Source organism: Sarcophilus harrisii, chromosome 3 (genome assembly GCF_902635505.1).
Source record: "Sarcophilus harrisii chromosome 3, mSarHar1.11, whole genome shotgun sequence".
In the NCBI taxonomy this organism is placed as follows: Eukaryota; Metazoa; Chordata; class Mammalia; order Dasyuromorphia; family Dasyuridae; genus Sarcophilus; species Sarcophilus harrisii.
In genome coordinates, this window is record NC_045428.1 from 53452427 (window position 1) to 53479696 (window position 27270).

The window sequence follows — 27270 nt, forward strand, 5'->3', positions numbered from 1 at the left end:
GAGACCCTTTGCTTATATGTTATCTCTGTTATAGCCTTAAGGGCAAAAACAATTTCATTTTTGTCTTTGTGCACAGTGTTTGACACAAGAGTAGACATTTAGTGCTTGTTATTTGCTTATCTTTGCGTAGTATAAATATAATATTCTTTATTTTTTAAGGATGGGAGAAAATGAGTTTCTACATATTGAAGGGAGCTTTTCTAATTTATCTCTTTGCCAACCCCTCATCAAATTTTGAATTTTAAAAAGGAATTTAATGTACTTTTTCACTGGTCCTTCTGACATAAGAAACCACTGTGAATGAGTGACACTTTTTTGGTTTAGACATAGTGCTACCTAGAATCAGAGTTTCTAATTAGCTGACATCTTGAGGAATGAGATTGGAGGAGCTCCCATACTAAAGAAAAGTAACACTAAATTCCACCAGAAGGTAGCACTAGGTTAACAAGTTAATACTAGATCAACTTCTGGACTGCTCTTCAAATTCTCTGAGATTTCCAAGTTTCAGATACCCAAGTAGACTCTTAAGATCCAAAAGGACAAGATTTTGTCTCAAATGGCTAATACGTTGCATCCTAAAGAGATACTTAATATTTAACCGAATTATCATAGCTCCAAGCACATAATAAATGTGAAATGATTCTAATTGTTTTTCTTCTTCAGCTATTGTTTCTAGGCTATTGTATGGTGTGGTCTACATCCTAGAAGTTAGGAACACATTTGGGAAAAATGTAAGGATGAAGGATTGTTCCAGCTTACAGTCAACCCAGGCTTGATAGACATGGAAAATTAAATCCTTAATTTATCTCTACTCCCATTTTTTACCTTGGGGAAAAAAACTTTGGAGCCCCAATCTGAAAAGGGAAAAGTGAATAAAAAGTAAATTGAGACAGGAAACAAATGACCCCATATAGGGAATATAGGGGGAGTTAGGAATATATGAATTCAAAATAATTCTTGCTCACTCCAGGCCCAATAATCTATCCACAATATACCCTAAAACTAAGAGACAGAATTTTTAAACAAGACAATAGACCCTGGGAAGTTAACTGATAAAAAGTGTCAGTAGGGTTTTTCTAAAAGTATAGCTGAAGAGAGAGGTCATTCCCAGTTTGGGAGCAAAGACATGGGATTTCATATATAACAAAGAACAATTAGGTCAATTTGAATGGAATATAAAAAGTGTGTGAAAGAGGGATGGGCAGGGTAGGAAGTACAGTGTGATTAGTGTGGAAATGAAAGATGTAAAAAGGAAGCAAAATGATTTTGTTCAAGTTGTTTCTCTTTCAACCAGAAAGTTCCTTTCAAATTTGAGTTCGATTTCCCAGCTGTGAATTGTTGACAAAATGAAAGAAATTTCCATTTTGATATGTTAAATTGCAGTTGTTTTTATCTCTCAATGAGAAATCAGATGATTCTCTAAAATGTCACATTATAAAGAAAACCCAGTCTCTTTGAAATCTGATTTTTCCTGAAAAAAACTGCTCATAGCACTTTTAAAAATAGAGATTAGATTAGATAAAGCGTTTAGTGAATTTTACTACAAACCAGGCACTGTACTCTGTACTCTGTACTCTAAGGATATATAAACAATTAAACAAGTTGCTTCCACTCTATCAAGGGAAGAAATGAAGTAAAGTGAGAAATTTTTCTTACTGTAGGTATTTACCTAATTTGCTAATTTAAAATTTCCTTGATGAGATATTTCAATATTCTTATCTTTATATTTGTGTGTCACTTGTCTTAATGTAGGCTTTGTTTTTTTAATGGCATAGAAATTGCTAAGTAGCTGCTATGGAACTACAATACAAATGATTTTATTAGGATTCTACTTTGTATTTTAACAGAACTCATCTGATGACTCTTTATATCCTTGAGCTTATATCTCTGGATAACTGACCTAAACATCTAGCTTTTAATGTCACACATCTCAAATTTTGTTCACTATGTCTATACAGAGAAACCTTCCTATATTTTTACCGAAACACTGTCAATAAAGAGTATGTTTACTTAATAATGAAGGATATTCTAGTTTTATATTTGTATGATCCTAAAAAGAAATCTAAAGGCTGGAAATCCCTGCTCTCTATAGTCTGACAATCCTATTGTTATTTGCAGGATCCCTGAACTCTTAACTGTAAATAAAATTCCCCTACTTTCAAAGCAATATCTTTCCCCAATAAAATATTATGGAAATACACATATGATGTTTTCTTTAAAAATTTTATTAAACAAAGCATTACAATGGTCCTTGAAAACAGAATCTTAGAGGGACTCAGCTACTAGTTTTCATTGAACAGTAACATGATACCATTCATAACTTTTTTTAAAAAAAAGAAGAAAAAGAAAGAAAGAACCCATGTCAAAACATCCCATTCGTCTGTTGTTTTCAGTAATTCCCATCCAATAACATACACACAACTACCAAACCTACTTATTCAGTCTTTTTAGTCATACCTGTCAAGCTAAATACAATACATGTAAGTAGCCTGCTTTGGAGAAATACTGAAAAGAGAAAGTAAATGATGCATCAGAAAATCTTGCTTGCATTTTGAAAAGCTTGTGTTCTTGAATACAGATTTCACAAGTCAGCGCCATATCCTACAGGTATTATCCTTGCTACCTGTAATATAAATGACATTATTATTATTTATTGTTACTTTTAATAAGTTTATGTTCTTGTTATCTTTTACAATTTAAACTTTCTTATCTATGATGAATTATTGAATATTACTAAATACCACCATCAGGGTATAGCTAGATGGCACAATGGAATAGAACTTCCTAGACTGGAATCAGGAAGATCTGAGTTCAAATCCAGCCTCAGACACTTACTAACTGTATTAACTTTAAGTCACAATCCATTTGCTTCAGTTTCTTCATCTGTAAAGTGGGAATAATAGCACCTACTAATTCTCTGGATAGTTGTGAGGATTAAAGGAGTTTCTAAATACAATGTACTTACCACAGTACCTGGCACATAGTGTTATAGAAATGTTAGTTATTATCATTATTAGTCCATGCTCAACATTGATTGAATTTTAAATTCAGTGTTCTCACAAAATGCATGGTGTTAATCAATATAACCTTCAGTGTTTTTCTATAACCCTCTTAGATATGATTAATTTCCAAAGAGAGAATCATTCTCTTCCATATGTTCTTGATCTTACCTACCTGTGAATTAGTTTTACCGTGGTCTCTCCTAAGCCTTTCTTTCCCACCAGAGAAGGTCCAAGACACCTAGTATACTCTTCTCTCATCTTTATACCCAAACAACCAAAACTATCCTTAGGACAGGAGCAGAAAAAACTATCTCATTAAGATGAAATGACCATATCACCTTCCCAAAGGCTAATTATTAGTTGGTAGCAATAGATCAAACCTGTATACTAAAATATAAAATCAGGGGCTTTAGTGGTCAAGACTTCTTTTCTGCTTAGCTCCACAGACAAGGATCTTTCTGTAAAGCACATCTTTGGTTTAAATGTACAAAAACCCTCAATTCAAAGGCAATATCAGTCACTAGTAATTTTCAAAACCTGATAAAATAAAGAATGATCCCTAATGTCCCATAACTAAGTAAGTTGACAGAGATCAATAAGTATAGGGATTAAGGAGATTAAATCCCATTTCAAAGAAATTCACCTGTGGTTATATATCTATGCCAATGCTTGCTCTGAATGAATTCTGGACTTTAAAATGTATTAAAATTTTTTGGTTTTTTAAAATCAAAGTAATAAGAGGCAGCTAAATAGGTACAATGAGTAGAGCACTGGCCCTGGAGTCAGGAGGACTCAAATTCAAAATTCAGCCTCAGATACTAATCACTTCCTAGCTGTGTGTCCCTGCCTCAAAATAATAAAAAGAGAAAACCTTGTTTGAATTGCTCACATTTTAACTAGTTTAATAACGATTAGCGAATGTGCCACCAGCCTTGGAATAAGGAAGAGCTTCGTTCAGGTCCCAGTTTTGATATATGGACCCAGACAATTCTCTAAGACTAAAAGTTGCAGAGAAAGTGCTGATGTACATTGGGAGAAGTTCTGTATTGGGAACTCCCTACTCCATTGAAACCAGTTGGTTAGTAAAAATTGAGAAAAAAAAAAAAAAAACAAGTAGGGGACAGGTAGTTGGTGCAGTGTATAGAGCATCAGCCCTAAAGTCAGGAAAACCTGAGTTCGAATGTGACACTTCCTAGCTGTGTGACACTGGGGCAAAGTCACTTAACCCCAAATGCTTCAGCCAAAAAAAAAAAAAAATAGGAATCATGAAGCAAAGGCTGGCCTTTACTCACCACATACATCCCACCAGAGCAGACAGTGCGAGATGGCCTGGATGCCATAGTGAAGAGATATATCCGAACTCCCATTTGTCCTAACATTACTTTTCTTCATAAATATATTGACCCTTTCTAGATCTTTTTCTCTTACTCTCCAGATAAACTAATTCACATTCATATTACATGACTAATTGGAGGAGTCAAGGACCTGGATTTAGAAAGCCTGGTCTGAAGGTCTGGGCAAGTCAGAAAAGTGTTTTAGCTTCAGTTTCCTCATTTATAAAATGTGATATGGACTGGAAGGTTGTTTGGCACCTGCCCCTAAAGCATACAAGATAGACTGTCTGCTTGTTCTATCTGTGAGGCTAGATGCTAACCCAGTTACATTATTACTACTTCAGAGAATAGTCTCAGCATCAGTAATAAATTCCTGTTAGATTAATGGAATTTTGATAAAGATTAATGAAATTTGAGAAAGATCAATGAAACTAATGAAAAATGTAATTTAAGTATCTGGTAAAAGTTAGGATAAGCTAACTTTTTTACGTCAGGGAAATTTGCTTTGTAAATAGTTTATACAACATTATTCAATGTCATAACCAGTCATGAAACTTTTTTCTAAATCAGCACTTTAGCTGACTAATAGAAATTAAAATGCCATATCATGAAGGTATGGGAAAGGCATTTTAGCTAGTTCCTCTTGGAAATAAGCCATATATTTCAAGTCAAGCACACCACAATCCTGATTGATAATGAAAACTTATTTTAAAATTAAATCAATGATTTGTATTCTTAACTTACCTGTAATGATTATATTTCCTTTATAGTTGAAAGCACAAGAGAAGATTTCATCTGTGTGGCCTTCTAGAATCTGGAGGCACTGTCCTGTGTGAGAGTCCCATATTCTAGCTGTTTTATCAGAGCTGCCTGTCAGAAGACGATTTCCTTGAGGATTGAAGGAAATCTGAAAAAGAAAAAGGAAAAAAAAATATTTTTCAAATATTACTAATGGAAAAGCATACAATATTTCTAATAACAACATTCTAAGATGGAGAGTGAGGATGGAGGGTGTAGAATTCTAGAGTCCATGTACTGTTTTCAAATGTCTTTCTAAGATATATTTTGATCATCTAAATATGGGCAAACCCAAGGCTACAATGAACAGTGAAAACAATTGTATATGTAGTTTTGAGCTCTATAAAATTATTTCCCATATTTTTCCTATGTTTTCTTTTAATGTAAAATATTATAGACAACATTATACTATATAGCTATATGGTGATTTCAATCAAGGTGATCTTGCTCAGCCCCCCCTCACATCAATCCAATTCACTTGAATATCACAGCATCACCTCCCTGATGTCATGGTTCTCTTGGAGAAAGAAGGATAAACAACAACATATTCATAGCAGTAATGGGCTATTACTCCAGCAGATCACAATTTCTTTAGCTATTCCCCATTTGTTAAGTTAACTACTTTATTTTCAATTCTTTATTGCTGTGCAAATAATTTTCTGTGGCTGACATGAATATTATATTATGGAGGAAAATTGATTTTACTTTTCAACCATCATGTCTTCCTTGAGGATACACTTATTAAAAAATGTGTACCATAAAATACCATGAGTTACTTAAATAAAACTCCTAAGGTATAAAGAGACTGAAATTTACCACATAAAATACATGTAGTAAATTTCAGTCTCTTTATACCTTAGGAGTTTTATTTAAGTAACTCATTTAAGATATATGGCTCTTTGGGTTAGCTAGGTTATTCTCAAAAGATATAAATTCTAACTAAATAGTTGTAAAAGGAGAAACTAACTTACCTTTGAAATTTCACCTTCATGACCTTCTAATTTGGTAATACATTTTCTTGTAGCAGCACTAAAAACTCTTGCTGTTCCTTTATCAAAGGAAAAAATACACATATTCAGAACTGAGTGTGAGCATCTGATTTTTGTTTTTGTAAACTTCTGTGTTGGAATGTAAAAAAAAAAAAAAAAATAACCAATAACCCTTATATTCCACATATCAAAGGGGTCCTACCTTCCTTTATACCCTACACCTACAAATTAGTAGATGGATTCTGATAAATTTTATCCATTTCTTTAACTTTATACCAGAGAAGTGAGAAAACAGCATATTGAGGAGGAGTTTTGATGGTAAATGCCCCACCAACTAAGCATAAAAGCCCATGAAAGGCTCTGCAAACATCATTAATTCTTCATTTGATTTCTTGAGAGATCAAAGAAGTCAGTGTTTAGTACAAAACTTAATGGGCCAGTACTGAATGGGCCAAACGTCCAGATGACTGGCTCCTGACTCCTTCTGCCTCCATGCCTTCAATTAGTACAAGGAAACAAATGACTAATATATCAAGGTGCTATTTGCATAGGTTGAGGCAATGTTTAAAACTGCCTTATTTCTAGAGCATCGGGAGCAAGTAAAGAAGTCAGAGAACAGAATGTAGCTTGTTTCTGAGTGAACTGGGTTCAGGGAGAGATGGGTGGTCCTGTTAAGTAATGACAGTACAGAGTAGTGATAGTCACTTGCTAACTGGGTCTGCAGGTTAGTAAGTCAGGGAAGTCAAGGCTGGGTAAAAGTATAAACACATCCTCCTGTGTCCTCACAGCTGAATTCAAACTCCAACACAGGCAAGAGTTGGAAAAAAAAAAAAAAGAATTATGTCAGTTATTAAGTGTTAACGAGTTACAGACACCAGACACTGAGCTAAGTGCTGGGATACAAAGAAAAGCAAAAACACAGGGCTGGGATACAAAGAAAAGCAAAAACACAGGTAGGTACCTGTCCTCAAGGAGCTTACAATCTAATGGAAGAAAACCACGGGCAAATAATAATGTACACAGAATTTATAAATAACAAATGGAAGATCATCTCTGAGGGAAGGCACCGGGAGTTGGGGAAACCAGCAAAAACCTCTCTCTCAATTGGAGTTTGAGATAAGTCTTGAAGAAACCAGAGACAGAAGGCAAAGGTAAGGAGGAGTATTAATGTGGAGTATTAATGAGGTTAAATGATTGGCTTGTGGCCAGGTACTTATTAGAAGCAGCCCCAAGAGTCTTTCTGACTAGCAAATGCCTTCTATCTACTTCACAGACATCTGTAAAGTAAGGGCAAGAAATTCACATTAAAAAATTCAAATCTGGCCTTAAACACTTAATATTTCTTAGCTTTGTGACTGGGCAAGTCACAACTCCAATTGCCTCAGCATAAACAAACAAATGAATAAATAAATACATGAATGAATGGTTAAATAAAATAAAAATAGTTTTCAAATTAATTTAATTAATTGAAATTTAATTTAATTTTTAAAAATTTTTAAATTTTACAAAAGTTTTGCTATTTTATTATGCAAATAGCACACTTGAGTTAACAAAAAAGGGGGTTTTAAGAATAAATAATGGGAAGACAAGTTCCCTAGTGGAATTTACAATTAAGCATGAAGAAAAAAACATTAAAGGGAAGAGGTGGGAGAATCTCATTGACTGAGAGGCTAAATCTATAGAGAAGTTTAGTAGACTAACCCCAAAAAGAGGTTAGCTGGGGAAGGGGATTACATTTGGGAAGGGGATTACATCATCAACTAGCAGGCTAATCCTAGAAGGGATTTAGAATCCTAAAAAGAATTAGCTTTAATAAGAAGAAAGATGGCAAGACTATCCCCATGGTGTGATAATCCTAACAAAGATTTAGGGAAGATCTACACAATGATCAGATCTTTTATAGGGGAAATATAACCTCAAGCATTTAACATAACTTGGCTATTATAATCAAAAGTCCATTTGAACAAGAGACCTGTTCAACAAAAGGCTCACTTAAGGCTGAGAAGATCCCATCAGTGCACTTCCCTACTTGCATCAGGGAATATTATAATCCTATCAGTGAAAAAAATACTATCTTTAGGGGGAAAAAATTCATCATTTGCTTATTTTTTCCTCTAGTATTTTATTACTTGTTATATCATATTTTATCACCCACCAAATAAGCAACTGTGCTTAGAACATCACAAGAAACAGCAGGGAAGAGTCAATAGAAGGTTAACCTGAGAATCTGAAATGCCTGGGTTCAAATATTGCCTCTGAGTGACTGATTTAGTGACCATCTACAACTTACTTAACCTCTCAATGGTCTTGGCAACTCTCTGAAACTATATACATGAGTAGTTTAGTTGCTAAAGTTATAATACTGGAAGAAGCTTCTATAATGGTGGACTCACAGATACAGAGTAATAGCAAGCTTAAGTAAAATATATTATCAGTTACTTACCATCAGCTGAAGCAGTAGCAAGAAGTTGTCCAGTATAATCAAAACAGATATCTAATATTTCATCATCATGACCTGTTAAAGTTGCAACACATTTTCCATTCAAAACATCCCAGAGCTGCAATATAGGGTGAAAAACATGAATTTCTATTTAAGAAAACTATATAAAGTCAAATTCAAAAGCATTATTAAGATGTAATTTTAAGTAGAGGGGCTCAGTTATTTGAAACACTGTGCTAATCTTTAGATCATGAATTTGATCCTGCAGTTAGCTTTCCTCCATTCCATGGCCACATATGCCTCTCTTACAGCCAGTTGCCCTCAAACAAATCCAGAGGTGCACCAGCTAAATAGTGAAGTTCAGTCTAAATTCACAATCCATTATGTTATACTTTCAAGATTAGGAAGCATAGTAAAATATATTATTTTAAATATTTCTCCTGATTTTTTAAAAAATGAAAATGATGCTAGCTTACTTGATTATATTTTTATCAAATTTTCCATTTTCCCTTAGAAGGACAAGAAAAAATTTCAGACAGAAGAAATCTTAAAGGTAAAAATTCATTAATGCCACTGGTTTACACATAGTCATCATTTACTATTAAGAAAAGGAAATACATCTTTAAAATTCACTTTTTTGGCTTCCAAATTTAATAATGTCTTATTATGAAAGTTTAGCACACAGACAGACAATGAATTTATTAGCAAAAGGTCTTTAACTCACCATGCATGTTTTATCCATCGATCCAGTTAAAATTAAAGAGCAATCCCAGTTGAATAAGGCACTACTAATCTCTGCACGATGACCTATTAAAGTATATACCTTCCTAAAAAAAAAAAAAGAGAAAGAAAGAAAGAAGAAAAGTGAAAATTCATGGCTTATTAAATAATGCCAATTCCAGACATTTAAGCTGTTGCAAAAAAGATCAACATTTGTGATTTTTAACATGGCCATGATCTAAGTGAACATGGTGACACCTTAGTCAAAGGAAAAGCTGATGAATTCCAAAGTCTTTGTTTCATGTGGATCCCAAAATGAACTTTGGGCTTAATGAAATGGTTAGTAATGGCAATGGTTTGATAGGCAGTATAAAAAAATCAAAAAATATTAATAATGACAGTGATGACAAAAAGAGTCCCCTCATCTCTGAAAGAGCTGGAGACTTGTGAAAATAATGGGGTCAGTCTAAAATCCTGAAAGTGGAAAATATCCTAATGCATGATTAGTGAACTATTGCCTATTCAGAGAATGAATAATAAATTTGTGGCATAGAGAGGCCCTTTGTTTCTCTTCTTTCCTTTTGGTAGAAGTGTGTTGAACAATTCCTTGCTATTTAGGCCCTTCAGATTAGAAGGGCCTAAATTAGAATTAGAATTTGCAGCCAAGCCTTTTACAATGGAAATCAGATAAATTGCTTAATTTCTTTATTATTAAGACAAAAATAAAAACTAGAAAAAAACTGAAATCAAATCAAATTTGGTGAATCTGTGTGTGTTCATCTTCGAGATGTTGATATTACTAAAAATCCATTAAAATTGATGATATAAAACCAAATGAAACCATTATGCTGTGTTCATTTTTTTCAACTTTACATTATTTCAATAATTTACAGAAGATAGATATTTCTGTCAACAGGGAATTCATAGGAAAAATGGGTCAAGCAAGGGATAATGAGGATCACTGAAGATAAAATTGACAATTTTGATTACATAAAAAGGTTTTGCACAAACAAAACCAACACAGTTGAAGTTAAGGGAAGCAGTTAACCAGAGATTGGGGGACATGAGGGGAAGAGAGAAAATATTTGAGGAAAAAGTTTCTCTGATAAGTTTAATTTCCAAGATAAATAAGAAATATATATTCACATTTATCAAAAAAATAAAATAAAAGCTATTCCCTCAATTGATAAATGGTCAAAACATATAAATAGGCAGTTCTCAAAGGAAGAAATCCAAGTTATCAACAATCATATGAAAAAAATGCTCCAGATTAAAGAAACTTAAATAAGGCAATTTAAACTATCTCATACTCATTAGATTAGCAAACATGACAAAAAAAATCAAAATAACTAATATTGGAAGGACTTTGGGGAAAAGGAATATTCATACACTATTGGTAGAGTTGTGAATTGGGCCAGTCATTCTAGAAATCAATTTGTCCAAAACATCACTAAAGTGTGTTGTGGCCTTTCACCCAATGATATCATTCTCCAATATTCTCCAATGATATATTAAAGAATAAATGAAAAGAACCCTTATTTACAAATATATTTGTAGCATTTTTATAGTATCAAAGAAACAAATAAAAGAGGTACTATAATTTTGGAAATGACAACAAATTATGATATATGAATGTATAGGGATATGACTATAGCAGAAGTGATGACAAAGGGGATAATTTCAAAAGAAACTGTGGAGACAATATGAAATTATACAAAGTGCAGTGAGTAGAAACAAAACAAATTATATAATAAATGTCATCATAAATATAAACAACTTTGAAAAACTTAAGAATTCTGAAAAATGAAAAGATTAGCCATCATTTTCTTTAAATAATGATGGATCATGTTATACAACTCCTCAGAAGCAATGAACTCAAGATGCGGAATGCAATATATAGTTTTGAAAATGACCAATATGAGATTTTGTTTTACTTGGCTATGCACACAATTGTTACCAAATTTTGGTTTTTTATCTTTTTTTCCCCCTCTTCTGAGGTGGGAGAGAGAGGAGGGAGAGATTGTTAATTAAACATACTTAATTTAACTTTTTTTTAAAGAGAAAAATAGATATATATGAGTCAGTGTGTTCTAGTCCTTTATGGTAGAAACCAGAAATTAATGGTAAATTAATGAATAGCTGCAGTATGTCAATTCAATACCATAAACAACTAAATACCTTCCAGTCTCAACATCCCATACAGAAACTGTATGATCAAAGGAACCAGTGATAATTCTGTTTCCTGTGGTGTTAAATGACAAGGAGATGATTTCAGCTGAATGTCCCTAGAGAAAAATAGAGCATATATCATCATGAGTAAAAGTCTTTTCAGTTTTCCCACACTGACTTTTAAGTGTCCCAAATATAGAAATGATTATCTAAGCACAGAAATTGGTACGTTACTGAATTTTGTCTGATTTTCAAATCTTTAAGTCTTAAGAGCACTTTGTTTCCCTAATTGCAAGATGGAATTAGAAGTTATTATACCTGTAAACTGAAAATCATGGTCCTGTAACATTAAATATTTAGTTTTCATTTAATTGTATTTATGTATTACCCAAGTGACTTTTTAGTCTTTCTCACTGCTATAATTATTCTTTTTAATTGTGCAGAAAGTTATTATTAGAAACAGTTTTTAAAATTAGATATATATATATAATTCATATTAAAATAAAATATAAATATTCTTTCAGAATCCATTTAGGCTTAATAAGCTTCAAAAATTGAAATTAAAATTTTTGAACATTTGATTCTATAATTTAAAAACAAAAGAAAATTCTCTTGAAGCAGATGGATAGGCAAGTATCAGTATATGACTCATTAAGGCAGTGAAAGTCATATTTTTAGTTTTAAGCACAGGTATTAATGGGGAAAGTTAATTGCCTCTTCTGTTGAAAAGAAGCAGTGACCCATAAAATAATAAGAATTAATGACAGGAGGTTTTTATCTAGATGAATAATCAAAAGACTTGGGGAAAGAGGGAAATAATAATGGAATTAAACTTGGTTTTATGGTTAGCAGTAAAATAGCAAAATTGTTATTTTTTTAGTCCAGAATTTAAATAAATTTGCTTTGAATAGCAGTTGTATTTTTCCTCAGCCTGTGTACCATTTCTGGGGGAACCAAAGATCTCAGGGGATCACACCAAGCTTGAATAGTTCTACTTGTTGCCAATATTACATCAACATGACTACTGAATAGTATAGTACACAGGAACAGACTGGAGGAATGAATTATTAGGTGATTAATTCATCTTGTGGAATATTATTTTTTAATCCATTCTTCCTTCAAGCTTCAGGGAAGAGTAAAAAAACAAAAAGCGAGATTCTAAGCATCAAAAGTAGAATAGCAAAAGGGGAAAAAAGGAAAACAAAAGAGAGTGCCATGGATGCAAGCTTTAAAATTTTCTGTACTCCCCCTTCTGCCATTTCTTCTTTTATGTGTGTAGAAAATTTGCATTAATCTGAAGAAAAGATATTGTGATTCATTATTTTGCTACTTATATCCAAGCTAGCAGTTATGGAAATTTTGTAGCAATGTCTGTTAAATAGAATCAATAGAAAATGGCTGTGTTGAATTTTAAAGTATTGAAAATTAAAATCACTAATTGTAAATGGCCCTGCCTTCTTTCATTTCACTCTGTTTTAGATTCACCAGAACTTAGTATATCCATTTTTTCATTTTGAAACGAGACCCACAAAGCTGGAGAACCTTTATAACCTACACTTTGAGAAGTGCAGCTATCCATATGGTCTGAGAATTGACAGCATGAGAAATTGGTGGGATCTCACAAGCATATGACCCCAGAAGATCCCCTGCCATGATATTCACAGGAATATCAGAAGTTGAGAATCACAGGAATATCTTAAAAAACCAATGCCAAAATTTATTTTCTTTTTCAGAGGAGTCCAAGTACTTAGGGTACTGATTGACTAACTAAAGGTCTCTGAAATAAAGAAGGAGCTCACCAGAATGTCAGGGGATTGTCTCTCTAGAGATATCCAATTTTTTCCCTCTCTGAGGGGAATCTGAACTATAGGTGATGTTACAAGTCTGGAAAGAAGAATTTGGCAAAGAGGAAAAGAGAATTGTTTCAATGTCTATGGACTACTGTGTAATGTTTCCTGCATGCTGTCTGTGAGATGGAGAAAAGAGTATAATATAATAAAAATTCATTGTTTGTTACCCTAAGGGCTCCCAGAAAAGTTGGGATTCTCTTACCATCTGTGAAAACCTAGATAGAAGGTCTATTTTGAGATTTACAGAATTTTTAAGAAAGAGCAGAACAAGACAAAGACATGATTTAGGAGATGGGTCCCTCAATATTAAATCTAGCCCCTCTAACATCCCAACATGAGGTTCTGGGCCCTTGGTTACATATATACTTTGTGGCCATGTCATATCTTGTCCAGTAAAATGAAAATACTCCTGGAGGGCAGCTACTTTTTTTTTTTGGCTTTGTATGCCAGACATTTGGTAAAATGCTTTCTATATAACCAGGTGCTTACTTGAGTTGAATCTGAAACAAACTATATTTGATAATGTACTTATCTCAGTAAACTAATAATCAGCTTACACTTAGAGTGACAACTTCTTCTCCATTCTGAATGTCCCACAGTTTGGCTGTAGTGTCCATACTTCCAGTAGCTATCAATGTACTTTGAGGGTTGAATGATAAACACACCTAAATCACATGAAGGGAAAAAAACAGCAACAAGTTTGCTCATTTAGGAAAAGGCTTTAAAATTCAATAACATCATTACATTCTGGTTATTTGTTTGTTACCCTAAAAAGGGAAAAAAAGCCACTTTAGAAACATGGGCTCCCCCTTGTAAACAGAAAGTAATGAAGCAGCAATTTACCATGAATCCTTGAATACAGGGACTCAATTACTTATTAAATTAGTTACAAATTATTGTTTATGAATAAATGCTTGATACATAAAATGTTTTGACTTCAGAAAAAAGTCATTAACTAGAATTTTGAAAGATTGACTGAATAACTGCAGATCTTCATAATACAGAAAAATGGTATATTTAACAAAATTAAGATAAAGAGCATATGAGCAATAGCAATACCAAAAGAAACAGACTGACCCAAACAGTCTTAAGAAATCTAAGAAATGTGTGTTTATTTCTTAGGTGACTGATGTTATATACTGGACAGAAGCCCTAAGAAAGAAATTCAATTTTGTATCCAAGAGAAAGACATCAATTTTGAGGTTAAAAAAAAAGAATTTAAAAGTGCCTTTGTTTTAACAGTGATGTTTTTATGCTAAATTGAATCTTGGTTCAGAAAATATTTGCACATACACAAATAAATATAAACACACAATTTCTAGTGTATTTATTTCATCTACTAGCAAAGATAGGCTATGTGGTTTTTCAGTCATTATTGCTTAGAATCTCAAGCTGTTATCTACAAGACACACCCCAATTAATAAGAATCAGAAGTTCTGATTAAAATTAGCCTTTTTATTCAAATACAACCTGTTCCCCTTCAAATTTGCATCAAAATGCACCACAAGGATGATTTGAATAATACCTGGGCACCTTATATGCTGCATTAATGACTTATGTATTATTGTGTTTATATTCCAAATAAAGGAACTAAAATGATTTAGAAGACTTTCACTAACACCTTTACTCCAGATTCTTTTCTGGTATATTTTGTCCACTAAGCACAACTATTTTCTCATTTAGGTTCTGTGGTCTTCCTGTCTAGCAAAAGTAAATCATTGATTCCAGAAAGGCAAAGATAGATAGGGAGGTCTAAAATAGACAAACTTAAAAAAGTAGGAAAGGACCTTGAATCAACAAATAAATCCTATATTCATTCAACCTGACTCAGTGATTACAATTCATCCCTCTTGAGACCATTTGTGTGGGGAAATATTGGGATATGTTCTCATGTGTCAAAAAATTCATTAATAGCCACAAAGCACAAATTTAAGGTGCTAGATGAAGAGAGAGAGAAGTACAGATAAAAAAGGAACTTGTAAATGCTGACCTAGTTATTGCAAGCTATAGCCCTAGCAAAATTATTGAAGAAGAAATCAATGTCTAATTGAGAAGTGTATACTGGAAAAAAAAAAAAATAACAACTATCAAAGTGCCCAGAGAATATGATCTGCTCATAGTTTCAAGAGATGGAAGGAACTTTTGAAATCAACCAGTTCAGGCTCCTCATTTTATAAATGGAGAAAATACTGGCCAGAGAAGTCATGAAGATAATAAATAGAAGAGCTAGTTATTTCAACTTGGGATTCCTACACCATATATGATGTTCTTTCCAGAAAAATGAAATGCAAAAATAGATATAGGATGAGAAATTCCACTCTTCAATAAATTAGTTCATTAAAAACAAAAAACTACTGATTAAATTAGTTAATTAAAATGATAATAATTGAAGTGATCAACAAGATGGCAAAACAATTTTTTATTTCAAGTTTCTCCCCCACCAAAACTTTAAAATAAAGAAGTTATGTTCCAGATCTAAAGCAAACTAAACCTACAATATACAATACACAAGGCAAACATATTTCAGGAATTTACAAAAGACGACATAAATATCTCTCATCTGTCACTGACTTCAGAAGCTGCCTAACACTGTGGATAAATAAAGTTTTGAAACTTGGGATCCAGAGTCCTGTTGTATGGGTTCCTCCACAGCAATGACAATAATTCAAAAACTCTTTACTCCACAAAATATGGTCAATACTGATTTTGCACAGCCCATAAAAAGAAAAGGGGCAGAAACAGTAGAGGAGAAAGAAAAAGAGAAGAGTAAGACAAGATAAAGTGGTGCTCAAAGGGGAAAGAGTCTCAGATGAATCGGGCCTCAGATAAATACAATTGGAAATATCAATAGTAGAAAGTCTTATCCCCATTCCCATCAGAGATAGTAATCAGGACTTCCCTGTTCTTCCAAAGCAAGTAGCTTGAGGTTCCTCTCTGGCCCAACTTCAGAGAACTATAAATTAGAGTTAGGGATTAAATATTAAGAGTAAGAAAGATTCCCAAAGGCAGGTGTGGCTGTTAATATAGGAGAAAAGCTAAAATGTCAAAATATAAAGAAAGAAAACTAAAAGCATAGCATATAATGAAACTAGTAAGGAAGATCATAAAAACAAAAAAAATGAGTAAAATATCATTTTTTTCTATTTTGAACAAGTATTATAATATAAGGGAAAATAAATCAATATAACCCAATGTAAAGAGACAGTCCTGTAGACTCTTTAAGAGACTGTGGAATAATAAGTGAAACAGGACTCTGAAAATAAGAAATGAGGTAAGAATTTAGGTAAGAAAGCAAAATTGATTAAAAAATTTAAATACAAACAGCAGCATAGAAAAGATTTAATACATAATGATAAATCTTTTCAAAGTAGCATAAGCTTTGAAAGTATAACAGATTTGAAACAAAAATGATGAAGTTGAGAAAATTATCAAAAGAGAGGTAAAAGGTAACAATATAAGACCAGGAATCATCAAAAAATCTGAGCATCATAATACAGGAAATAACAGAAGGAAAGTATTGAAAATATATGAATACAGACCAAAAAGCAATGATGGAGAGATTCATAAATTGTTTTCAAGGGTTTGGGGGTTAGAAACTATGCTTTAAATTACAAGACTTTTAGGGATTGAATATAATAATTTCAATAATGACAAACTTTGCATGCAGTAAGGAGGAGAAACTTCAAATATGGAAGAAAGGCAATTGAAGTAACTTAGAGTTATTCTGCATTCATAAGAAATTATAAAAAAGAGGAATCATATATTCCAAAAAATAAAAACAGTTCAAACTGCAACCCAAAATGACATATTCGGCAAACCTGAGCTTAAAAAAAATAGATATTCAACAAAATAGAAGCTTTTGAGGCATTCCTGAAAAAAAGAAACCAGAGATGTGATTATTCAACTTGTAAAAGATTCACAATTATGCTGCCAAGTAACACATAATTAATTGGCCACAGTTTTAAGGGAACAACTGATATTTAGAGTGCAAAATCTATTCATAACAAATTTAGTTTTAAGGCTATTAAAGTTACTAATGCTCTCTATTGCTAAAAACCCATGGCCTTTCCTCAGACCTCATTCTAGTAATGTTATGCAGCTTTTGACATTATAGACTTCCATTCTCTTCTTTAGGGTGATCTCTTTTCTAGGCTTCTTATAGTGGTGCTTGATAATAACTGTGTGAATGTTCCTTCTCACCTTTCTTTACTGGATCTTTATCCTTTTGCCTCTCCTTTCTCTTATCTCTATACTTCAATCATTATCTCTTATAGATGATATTTAAATAAATGTTTACAATTCTAAGATCTCTCTTGCATTCTAGTCTTGCAACATTAATTGCCTGCTGGAAAACGCTTGAATTTCAAACTCTCCATGTCTGAAATAATTAATTCTGCTTTCCTCTAAATCCATTCCTCCTCCAGATTCTCCCATTTCTCTTGATGCTACCAATACCCACCAAGTTCTACAATCCTGGTCATCCTTGGCTCTTCCTTTAAGACCCATTTCCTCCAACTTCCATATCTCTCATCTATTCCTTTCTCTTCACTGAGCTTACCTCTTGCTTCAATTACTGCAATATCCTCTTAATTTATCTGATTCCAGCTTTTTTCTTTTTTCAATATATCTCCCTCAAAACTGCTAAATTCATATTCTTAAAATATAATTCTGAACATGTCATTCCTCTATTTAAAAAAAACTTTTAATGGTTCCTTCTTGTCTTTCATTCCAGAAAAACACCAATAACACCAGGAGGATAATAACTTGACTTGCAAGTGAATTATACTTAAGTAAGGGAGACCTATGCAAAGTCACCAGCCCCTCTCTCTCCTCCAGAGTCATCTGAGTTCAATGGCAAGATAGAGATTAAGATGACTGGAGATGGTTCCAATGCAGTGGGAGACCTTGGTCTTTTTAAACTGGGGTCTTTCCAAGTTTCAGGTTGTCTGCAGCAAAGCCCATTCAGTGATTAAGGCTAGGTAAGAAAATGAGGCAAAGAATGACCTCTTTTACCTAGTCCAAAAAAATCTAATTGGAAAGGAGAGGCCTTCAGTGTTTTGGGGCCAGAACAGAAATAATTTCTATTTACACTCATGTTGAGCCATCAGAATCCAAACAATGATGAACTAAGGCTTTGGGACCTATTGTTGGCAAATGGTGATTTGGATTTGGATTTAAAGTATAGTCAAGTAGTTCTATTTGAAGTCCAATAAGTTTTATCAAAACTTATTTTTTTGCAAGTGCAATTATTTTAAAAAAAAATCATAAATGAACTTATATGGGGCAAAAGAGTTAATAATTACAGTTTGTATTTTTTTAATGATACAATAAATAAATAGGGAAGAAGAAAAAAATGGACCTTGTAAACCCCCCCAAGATATCTTGAGAGGTTTTCAGCAATCAAAATTTATATTCCTTTGGGTAGAGAAATCCATACTATGTGATTCCTTAATGTTACTAGAAGGAAATAAAGAATCTTTAATCTGGCATTTAGAGTTTTTCATAATACAGTCCCTATATATATATATATATATATATATATATATATATATATATATAACAGAAGTTATATATTTCTAGTTATATTCTAGCTATATTTCATTTCATTTTTCTTCTAATACTCTTTGTTTCAGTCAGTCCAGCTCCTTGAAAGGATAGCCTCTTATCCATCTCCACACATCATTGAACATGTGGCTCTTCCCATTTGGTAATTCCTTATCACCTCTGCCTCCATTAAACCTAAGTTCCCTCAAAGCAGTTCAAGTTCTACTTCCTGCACCCAACTATCCCTCTCTAGTTGACCAGCTGTCAAGAGTTTTCTTTCTCTTAAAATTAATTTGTATCTACTTTGCATAAAATTTGTATATTAATTTGTATGTAATTTGAATGTGAATTTGTACTTTGCATTCACTTTGTCTTTATTTTTATACATGTATTTTCCAATAGAAAGGAATATTCCTTGAAAGAAAGGACTGTTTCTTTTGTCTTTTTCTCACAGTGTTTTGTGCAAAGGTATTTAATAACTCCCATTTATACTGCATTTTAAGGTTTATGAAGTTTTGACTATCAGAATATCTGGTAGATATTATTCCTTTTTTACAGAAGAAAGGTCTAGGTATTTTCCCAGGGTCACATTGTTAGTAATCTTTTGAAGAAGAATTCAAACCCAGTTTTTTCTCAATTTACCATGTTATATAATCTCACTTAATTAATTAATTAATTAATTAAAAATGGAAATATTCAATTTATCAGGAAATACATTTTCTTTTTATTAAGTCCAGAAAAGTCATTTTAATAATTTAACCTTCAGAAAACCAACTGTACTGAAAAGATAGAAATAACATATTATGTTCATTTACTATGTATTACAGAGCTCTTCAAAAGATAATAAAAGTTATGTTAAACTAAAAATCAATTACCTTTAAGTGACATTCACATCAGTCAAGCTGTGTTATATAAAAGGTATTGCACAGAATAAAAAAATACAAAGATTAAAAAATAGAATGTTAGAGTTGGAAGGTACCTGAGGATTATTCATCATGGTTTTTGTAGCACATGAGTTAATTTCCATGGGAACCTCTAAAACAAATCACAATGTTTAAAAATACAGTAGAATTCTAAGTATACTCACAATTTCTGCTGTATGGCCTCTAAAAGTATGATAACATTTTCCAGTTTCTGCACTCCATAGTTTACAGGTTTTATCAAATGATCCAGTGGCAATTTTGTCACTAAAATTGAGAAAACTTTATTAATAGCAAAAAATAAAATTCAATGACTATAAATTATTTAAAGACAAGGAGAAATGATTTATGATTCTGGAACCACTAATAATAAAACATTAGGAAAAGTACCTTAATTCAGAGAGCTATAAATAGTACCCTAGATTCGTATCTGACAAAAATATTTTTTACTTAAAAAGTCTACCCAAATATAAAATCTATTATTTGTTCTATAATTAGTTTGCAAATTCTTTAAATAATGACTGCTATGATTTTTAAATGCATATAAATAAAGGGAATAATTCTATCTGGAAAGCTACTACTAGACAGCTATAAAATGTGGTCCAGTGCAGATATAAAAAAAGTAAGTTCTACCAAAATGTCTAAATGAATGATAATGTATTCAAATAAAATAAATGAGAATTCAAAGAATCAGAGCAGCACACAAAGTTGTAAAGTATTTTCTACTCTCTTCCCAAGAGACAAAACTGTCAAAATTACTATTTCCTATTAAATGACTACCTATTCTACTTTTAAACACTTCCTAAGGATCTTATGGTCTAATAGGAAGTCCCAAGTATGTTTATCTCTAACTTTATGCATTATAGACATCAAAGGAATAGTTTGAGGAGAGAGGGTACTAGTTTATATTTATGTGTGTAAACATGTATATTTCTCTCTTCTACATACCCAGGAAGAAAGAAAAAAGACGCAAGTCTGTTAAGAGAAGTGTTGATAGATATTGTGTGAAAATCAAGATAATATACAATCAAACATTTAAAAAGATATTGCAAATGAAATAATTATATCAGAAGTTATAATATATCTGCTATCATTTTCAGCAAAACTCTTCTATGACTATGTATTAAGATCATGAAAACTTGCTTTTCTCTGCTTTAACATGAGAATTGATAGATCAGAATTAAATTATCTGAAATTTAACTAAAAGAATTTAATCATTTTTCAAATACACATTAAAAATATATTGACATACTAATAAAGTTTAGGTAAGCCTTATTTCAAAATTAATTTCATTATATTATATACATAACATTATATATATATATAAAGTTTCATTATATATATATATATACACACATATATATTACAAAGTTTGAGAAAAATAGTAGAATTTTTTCACTCTAAATACATCAAAGGTTACAAAATTCTTTGCCATTCCAAATGCAGGCCCTTACTACCAGATCTGTATTATTCACAATTTTCTAAGTGCCTCGCCCCTTCCTGTTTTCAGGCTTTTACCCTTTAAAACCATCCTGAAAACCTAATTCACATGACTAGAATACTACTTTCATCATCATGATTTTTTCTGAAAAACCTTCAGTGGCGGCCATTTCTTTAAAGTAAAGTTCAAATCTACTAGTCTAGCATTTAAGGTCAAATGCAAAACAACTCAAATGTATAATTCCAGCCTTGTTCCTCAACATTATCAAAGCCTTCCACACAATATAACCCCAAATCTATCTTTCCAATTTTGTCTATTTCATCTAGATAAGTCTACTTGTCTCCCAAACAGGGCTAATTGAGTCCTATTGCACCAAATTGCTTTATATTTATTTTCATCCAATCTAGACTATTTTTCCTCCTACTAACCATCCAGTTATATCTGTTATTTAAATCCAAACTCAAGTACCCCATAAACAATGAAGTCTTCTTCCCTGACCAAACCAATCAGAGTGATATAATTGTATATGAAATTGCCATTTCTTACCATTACCATTCCTTTGGCCCTCAATCATACACTACTTTGTATTCTTATTTAATTTTTCATTTGTGTTATTCTCCCTAGTCAAACTCGATTAAGATCCTAGAAGAGAATCTGTTTTCCATTTCTCTGAACACCTGTCAGACCCCATCCTAGATCCCATCATCGCACCCTAAACACACCAAACTAGAGTCCTCTCTCCTCAAACTATTCCTTTCATTTCTGTGGTTCATGACTTGGAGATAAGCTCACTTTGGCTTCCCTATTAAATGGTGAGTTCCTCAGGGGCCGAGACTTTCCAGAGAGTTTTGTCTTTATTTTGTGTTATTTGTGCTTAAGTAGAGTATTCTGGCCCAAAATTGGATCTCTTGATGAAAGTGAACAAAGCCATATCCTTTACCAGGTCTGAGGGATTGTCTGTCATTGGCTTTGACTTTATACAATGACTCAAAAATATTAATGCCATTTTAATTCAAATACATAAATGATTAAATAAAATTATATTTACCCATAAGGATTATTGAATGCTATGGCGTACACCACGTTCCTGTGACCTTCCAGTGTATGCAGCTCCTCTCCAGATGAAGTATCCCAGAGTTTGCATGTTCTATCATAGCTACCAGTAATAAAGCTTTAAAAAAAAAAAAAAAAAAGGGATATACAAGAGAAAAAGGGTGAAAATGTTGCATCCCATTTGACTCCTTTTTTAAAAAATCAGTAGATCATAAAAGTGTTTTTTTCACTTTCATTCCTCAATGGAATTGGTTTAGCTGCACAAGAGAACCAAAACTAAATCCCAATTTCATCTTATTTGAAAAACACAAGTAATACAAGATAACACCGCCAAAGAAAATACCACCTAAAATTCTACTTAGGCTTTAATTCCCTAAAAAGGGGGGAGGAGGGATTTGAGTTATGTGCAGTGCAGAGGAAAAATATTAGTCCCAACAAAGTCACCATTTCCTACAAATTTATAAACTTTATAATGCCTCCTATTATTATTTTAGATAAATATGTACATAAACTTTCAGACTGGAAAAAATGAAGCTGAGAGTGACTATTCAATAAAACAAAAATGTTCTAAGCATCTGCTAGTTAAGTGCAACATGCCATGCCAGGGACTAAGATATTTTGAAAGCAGAACAAAAACATTAAAATAAAATATTTTCTGTTCCCAAGGAGTTCACATTCTGCTGGGGGACACAATGTATACAGGTAAATAAGTTTCCTACAAAATGGTTTCAGGAGGCAGAAAACACTCACAATTGAGAAGATAAAGAAAGTCCACTGTCACTAAAGACAGTGAAGAGAACATCTGAGTTGTATTCTGAAGGAAAGGAACATATATATGTATGTTCAACCCCCTTCTGGAAAATATTAATAGCCTTCAAATTTGAAAGAACTCATTTTAGAATAAATGAAAAGAGAAGAAGTAATCTGGGCTGTCATTAGAATAAAAAAGGTATCTTATTTAAATTTTCTCTTTCCCTGAAAATAAAGTGCTCTACAGATAGTGGGTATATAAAATCTGTTTTTAATGAATTAATTGAACTATTACAACAGGCAGTAATGTGTAAGATTCAATAAATCAAAATGGTTTAAAAAATCATTTAAAGGTTAATGGAGAGTTTAGACAATGAATCATCAATCTATGGATTATTAAACAGAAGTAAGAAATATTCATACTGTTATTTCTCATTTTGGAGACTGATATCTTAGTTCGTCACACACATCCTTGGTGTCATCATTAAAAACAGAATATTTGTCTGCATGAAACACTGGTTGGGATTTATAGTAGATGCTCACTTAATCCATATTCCTTCCTCCAAAATGGAATCCATTTAAAACATAGTATAATAGCTTATTCTCAATAGATGGATAGATAGACAGATGAAGATATCTTACCTAGGAAAGCAAAGCACTTCACACTATCATTTCTTTTAACTACATTTTTTAAAAATCAAAAAGTAGAAGACAGCTTTTATTAACTGATCTCATTATAAACAATGAAATTACACAATAAAAAATTGAACATGGATGGCCTGAATCTATTCAATAGTCTGAAATAGTAATTTTGATTTTGAGAATATACAATTCTTTGTTAAACTGCCACCTCACTACTAAAGACTGACACTGACCCAAATTTTTCTTCATTTGGACCACAAAGATATACTGAAATGCTATACCTACTGTAGAATACAGCTGTATAGTTCAGAAAATATTTTTTCCTATGGCAGTTAGTTCATTTAAATTGAAAATCTCTGAAGATTCAGTAAGAGTAGTAAGAGAACTCTTAATAGTAGCTACTATAGTTTTCCCACTATTTTTTCTTTCCCATTTCATATTATCTACACTGAAATCTACCTAGACACAAGAGATTTGTTTTTAAAAGTTCAGAAAAATGTAATAAATGCAGTTTACAAATGTAACCTTAAAAATAAGTAGCCTTAGTTTGGAGTTTAAGAAAAAGACAAGGGCTTTTCCATAGTGATTAGAATTCTAAAATTCCAGGGTAAAAAAAAAAAATCATTTATTCATGAACAATCTATTCTAGAATCTCTATTTCAGAGAGAAGAAAACCACCTTTATTTCAAAAATAAATTTGAGAAATTTGAATTTTGTTTGAAAATGAAATCTTAAAACCAAAAAAATTATTTCCAAAAGTTAGAGTTGTTTATCATTTCAAATGGCAAGGGTAACAAGAAAGAGCCAATCCTAAAGACTGTACCTAAAGGTTGGGCATTCTTGGATTGCATTTTGAGCTCCTTTGCAGTTCAGAATATATTCTATTCCCTCCTATAGTTATTAAAGGGGGCAGAATAGTCTTGTCCATTTGAATTTCTCTTATTTTTGAAGGCCTTTCTGGTGATCGTTTGAAGAATTAGTTGTTAAAATTATTAAACTTACCAATAGCATGTTTTGGAGTTTTTGAAGCACAGGTGGGTTTTTTGGGCGGTGGGTTGTGGGGAAGTAAGGAAAGACAGAGGTAGTTTTTTTTCTGTTTATTTTGTTTTTTGTTGTTTTTTTTTTCTTTGAGACAATGTGAAATCTTTTCAATTGATACTTTCTATGTTCAAAAGTTCTGGGCAGTTTATTGTGTACTATTTCCTGATTTATGACATTCAAGTTTTGCTTGTGTGTGTTTTTTACTTTTGTCTTCTTGTTCTAGAAAACCTGTAATTCTTATTATTTCTACTCCTCCTATATACAGGATCAATCTGTTTTAATTGCATAGGGATTGTGGTTTTCTTTTAACATTATTGCTTTTTTGCTTCTCTTCTTCAGATTGTCTAGATTGTATTTCCAATTCCAATAAGCTGTTCTCTTTATTTTGTGATTATTATACAAAGGAATTTCATCTCTATACCTGTTAGTGAAAGGATATGAAGGAATATTGAATGTCTGAACACTTTATCTGCCCCCAAGAGTGTTATCTGCTCATAGGTATGAACTATAAAAGCTTTTGTTTGTAATTTTGTTTTATTCCTCTTCCATTCAGTGAATTTCTTCAAGTCCCAGATAAAAATCCCATCTTCCAGAGGAAACTTTTCCCAATCCTTAATTCTAGGGACTTTCCTCCATTGATTATTTCCAGTTTCTTCTGTAAATAGCTTGTTTTATTTTATTTTTAAAATAAGGTCTCCTCCTTAGACTGTGAATTCTTTGAGAGGATAGATACTTAATGTTTTTTGATTGGTCAGGACTGATTATAGTACACTAATATTAAAGGTACATAATTATTGAGGTCATCATTAAAAGTAGTATGAATTATATGTTGCAAAAAAGTCATTAAAATAAGCGCCAGAAGATTTCTTTAAAAATATTTCATGTAATAAACTGAAGCACATTTTAACATAATGCACCAGCTTAGAATTCCCCTAAAAATTATCCAACCTATATAAATGACAAAAATATTAAGAATGAAAAAGAGAAACTTACCATGAACCCGATTTGTTAAAAGCGACATTAGTCAATGGTAATATGTGTGCTCTGAGTACCTTTAATATAAGAAAACATATTTATTCTATAACAAAACCAAACTATTAGAAGTCATTATTCTTTTAATTCCCTAGTAAAAATAAAATTCCCTAGTAAAATTTTAAAAATTAAAAAAATAACAAAAATCCAAAAAGCAAAATATTTATGTATATAAAATAACAAAAACAATAAAAAAACAAAAATTAACAAAAAATAACAAATTAAAACAAAAAATAAAATAACAAAATATAAAATAAATTTAAAAAAACAAAATAAAGAAGAAATGAAATATTGTGATTTTTCTAAGACCAATAATACATTTTCCAGGTATAAGAACTTATATAAACACAGTGAATTCATTTAAAATTCATTGTCAAAAGTAAAATAAAAAAGTGGCATCATCCACAAAAAAGTCAATCTACTAAGCTTGACTTTACAATCATTATGTGTGTATAATCTCACAAATATATACAACAAGCACAGGCATAGATGTGTGTGTATTTGTTATAAATTATATGCATATTACTGGCTTAAGAACTAGAAGGTGACCTTAAAGATGATCATATTTATTCTCCCATTTTAAAGATGAGGAAACTGAAGTCTAGAGACATTTTTTAGATAATGAGGTATTATAATGACAAAGTGGAAATATCTTCAAACTTGAAGTCAAGATTCTGCCTCTAATACTTACCAATTGTATGATCATGAAGAAATAAAATAAATCCCTTATACCACATCTGAATCTATTTCCTCATAGGCAAACTAGAGATTATAGTAATACCTATATAGTCTATCTCAAATAGTTATTGGGAGGATGAAATAAAACTTCTTTTAAAACTTAAGTTATATAAGTACCTATAAATAGGTATTAAGTAGAAGAAATAGAATTAAAACATGTTTAGTGTTCTTTCTTCAGTGCTATACTTCTATTATCAAATGCCATCACTATTTTCAAAACTGACAATAATTATCCATTATCCCAGAATCATCAATTTAATTTTTTTTTTGTTTTTTAAATGTATTTGTGTATGTGTTATAATTGAAAAGCAACAACTTCAAACTCATTGCCATTTACAAATTCCTCTGGAGAGCAAGAACTGAATTTTATTCATCTTTGTATCTCTTGTGGCATTTAATAGGGTCTCAATTATTAGTGTTTGTGTAATTAAGGAATGAGAAGAGAAAAATGGGTTCCTAAACCTGATATCTGTAGCTGAATATTGCCACCTGCTGGAAAGATCATGTCAAGACAAAAAGAATGGGGGGGGGGGGGAAATTAATTTACAATTATATGCCTTTATAAATCTATTTCCTTTGCTTTAAATTGTTGCCTGTGGCTGGAAAAGATTGCTTGTGTGTACAGTACCTGAAAGAAAAAGTTCAGTTTGTAAGCAATATTGCTATAATAAATGAAATCTATCCCCTCTTTTAAAAATAATTATTATATAAATCAATAAATAAACAAGGCAGACAAAAAACTGAGTATGTTGACACATGTAGGATTTGGAAAATGAAGACTCTTAAAGATAATACAATTTATGCTCC

The 27270-nt window shown here is 31.9% G+C and overlaps 1 protein-coding gene across 4 annotated transcripts in view; it reads right to left on the reverse strand.

The window, feature by feature from the left end:
* Positions 1-2207: 2207 nt before the first annotated feature.
* DAW1 (dynein assembly factor with WD repeats 1) overlaps positions 2208-27270 on the reverse strand; it is a 40102-nt gene continuing 15039 nt past the window's right edge. For all 4 annotated transcript variants that reach the window (XM_031957895.1, XM_031957893.1, XM_031957894.1 and 1 more), the window contains exons 5-14: positions 25687-25745; positions 22256-22378; positions 19934-20033; positions 13860-13967; positions 11462-11568; positions 9288-9390; positions 8567-8681; positions 6106-6182; positions 5081-5243; positions 2208-2623 (exon numbers count right to left, since the gene is read on the reverse strand). In XM_031957895.1, coding sequence (XP_031813755.1) covers positions 2589-2623; positions 5081-5243; positions 6106-6182; positions 8567-8681; positions 9288-9390; positions 11462-11568; positions 13860-13967; positions 19934-20033; positions 22256-22378; positions 25687-25745 — 990 coding nt within the window. In that variant the 3' untranslated portion in view covers positions 2208-2588. The remainder of the gene's footprint in view (positions 2624-5080; positions 5244-6105; positions 6183-8566; positions 8682-9287; positions 9391-11461; positions 11569-13859; positions 13968-19933; positions 20034-22255; positions 22379-25686; positions 25746-27270) is intronic.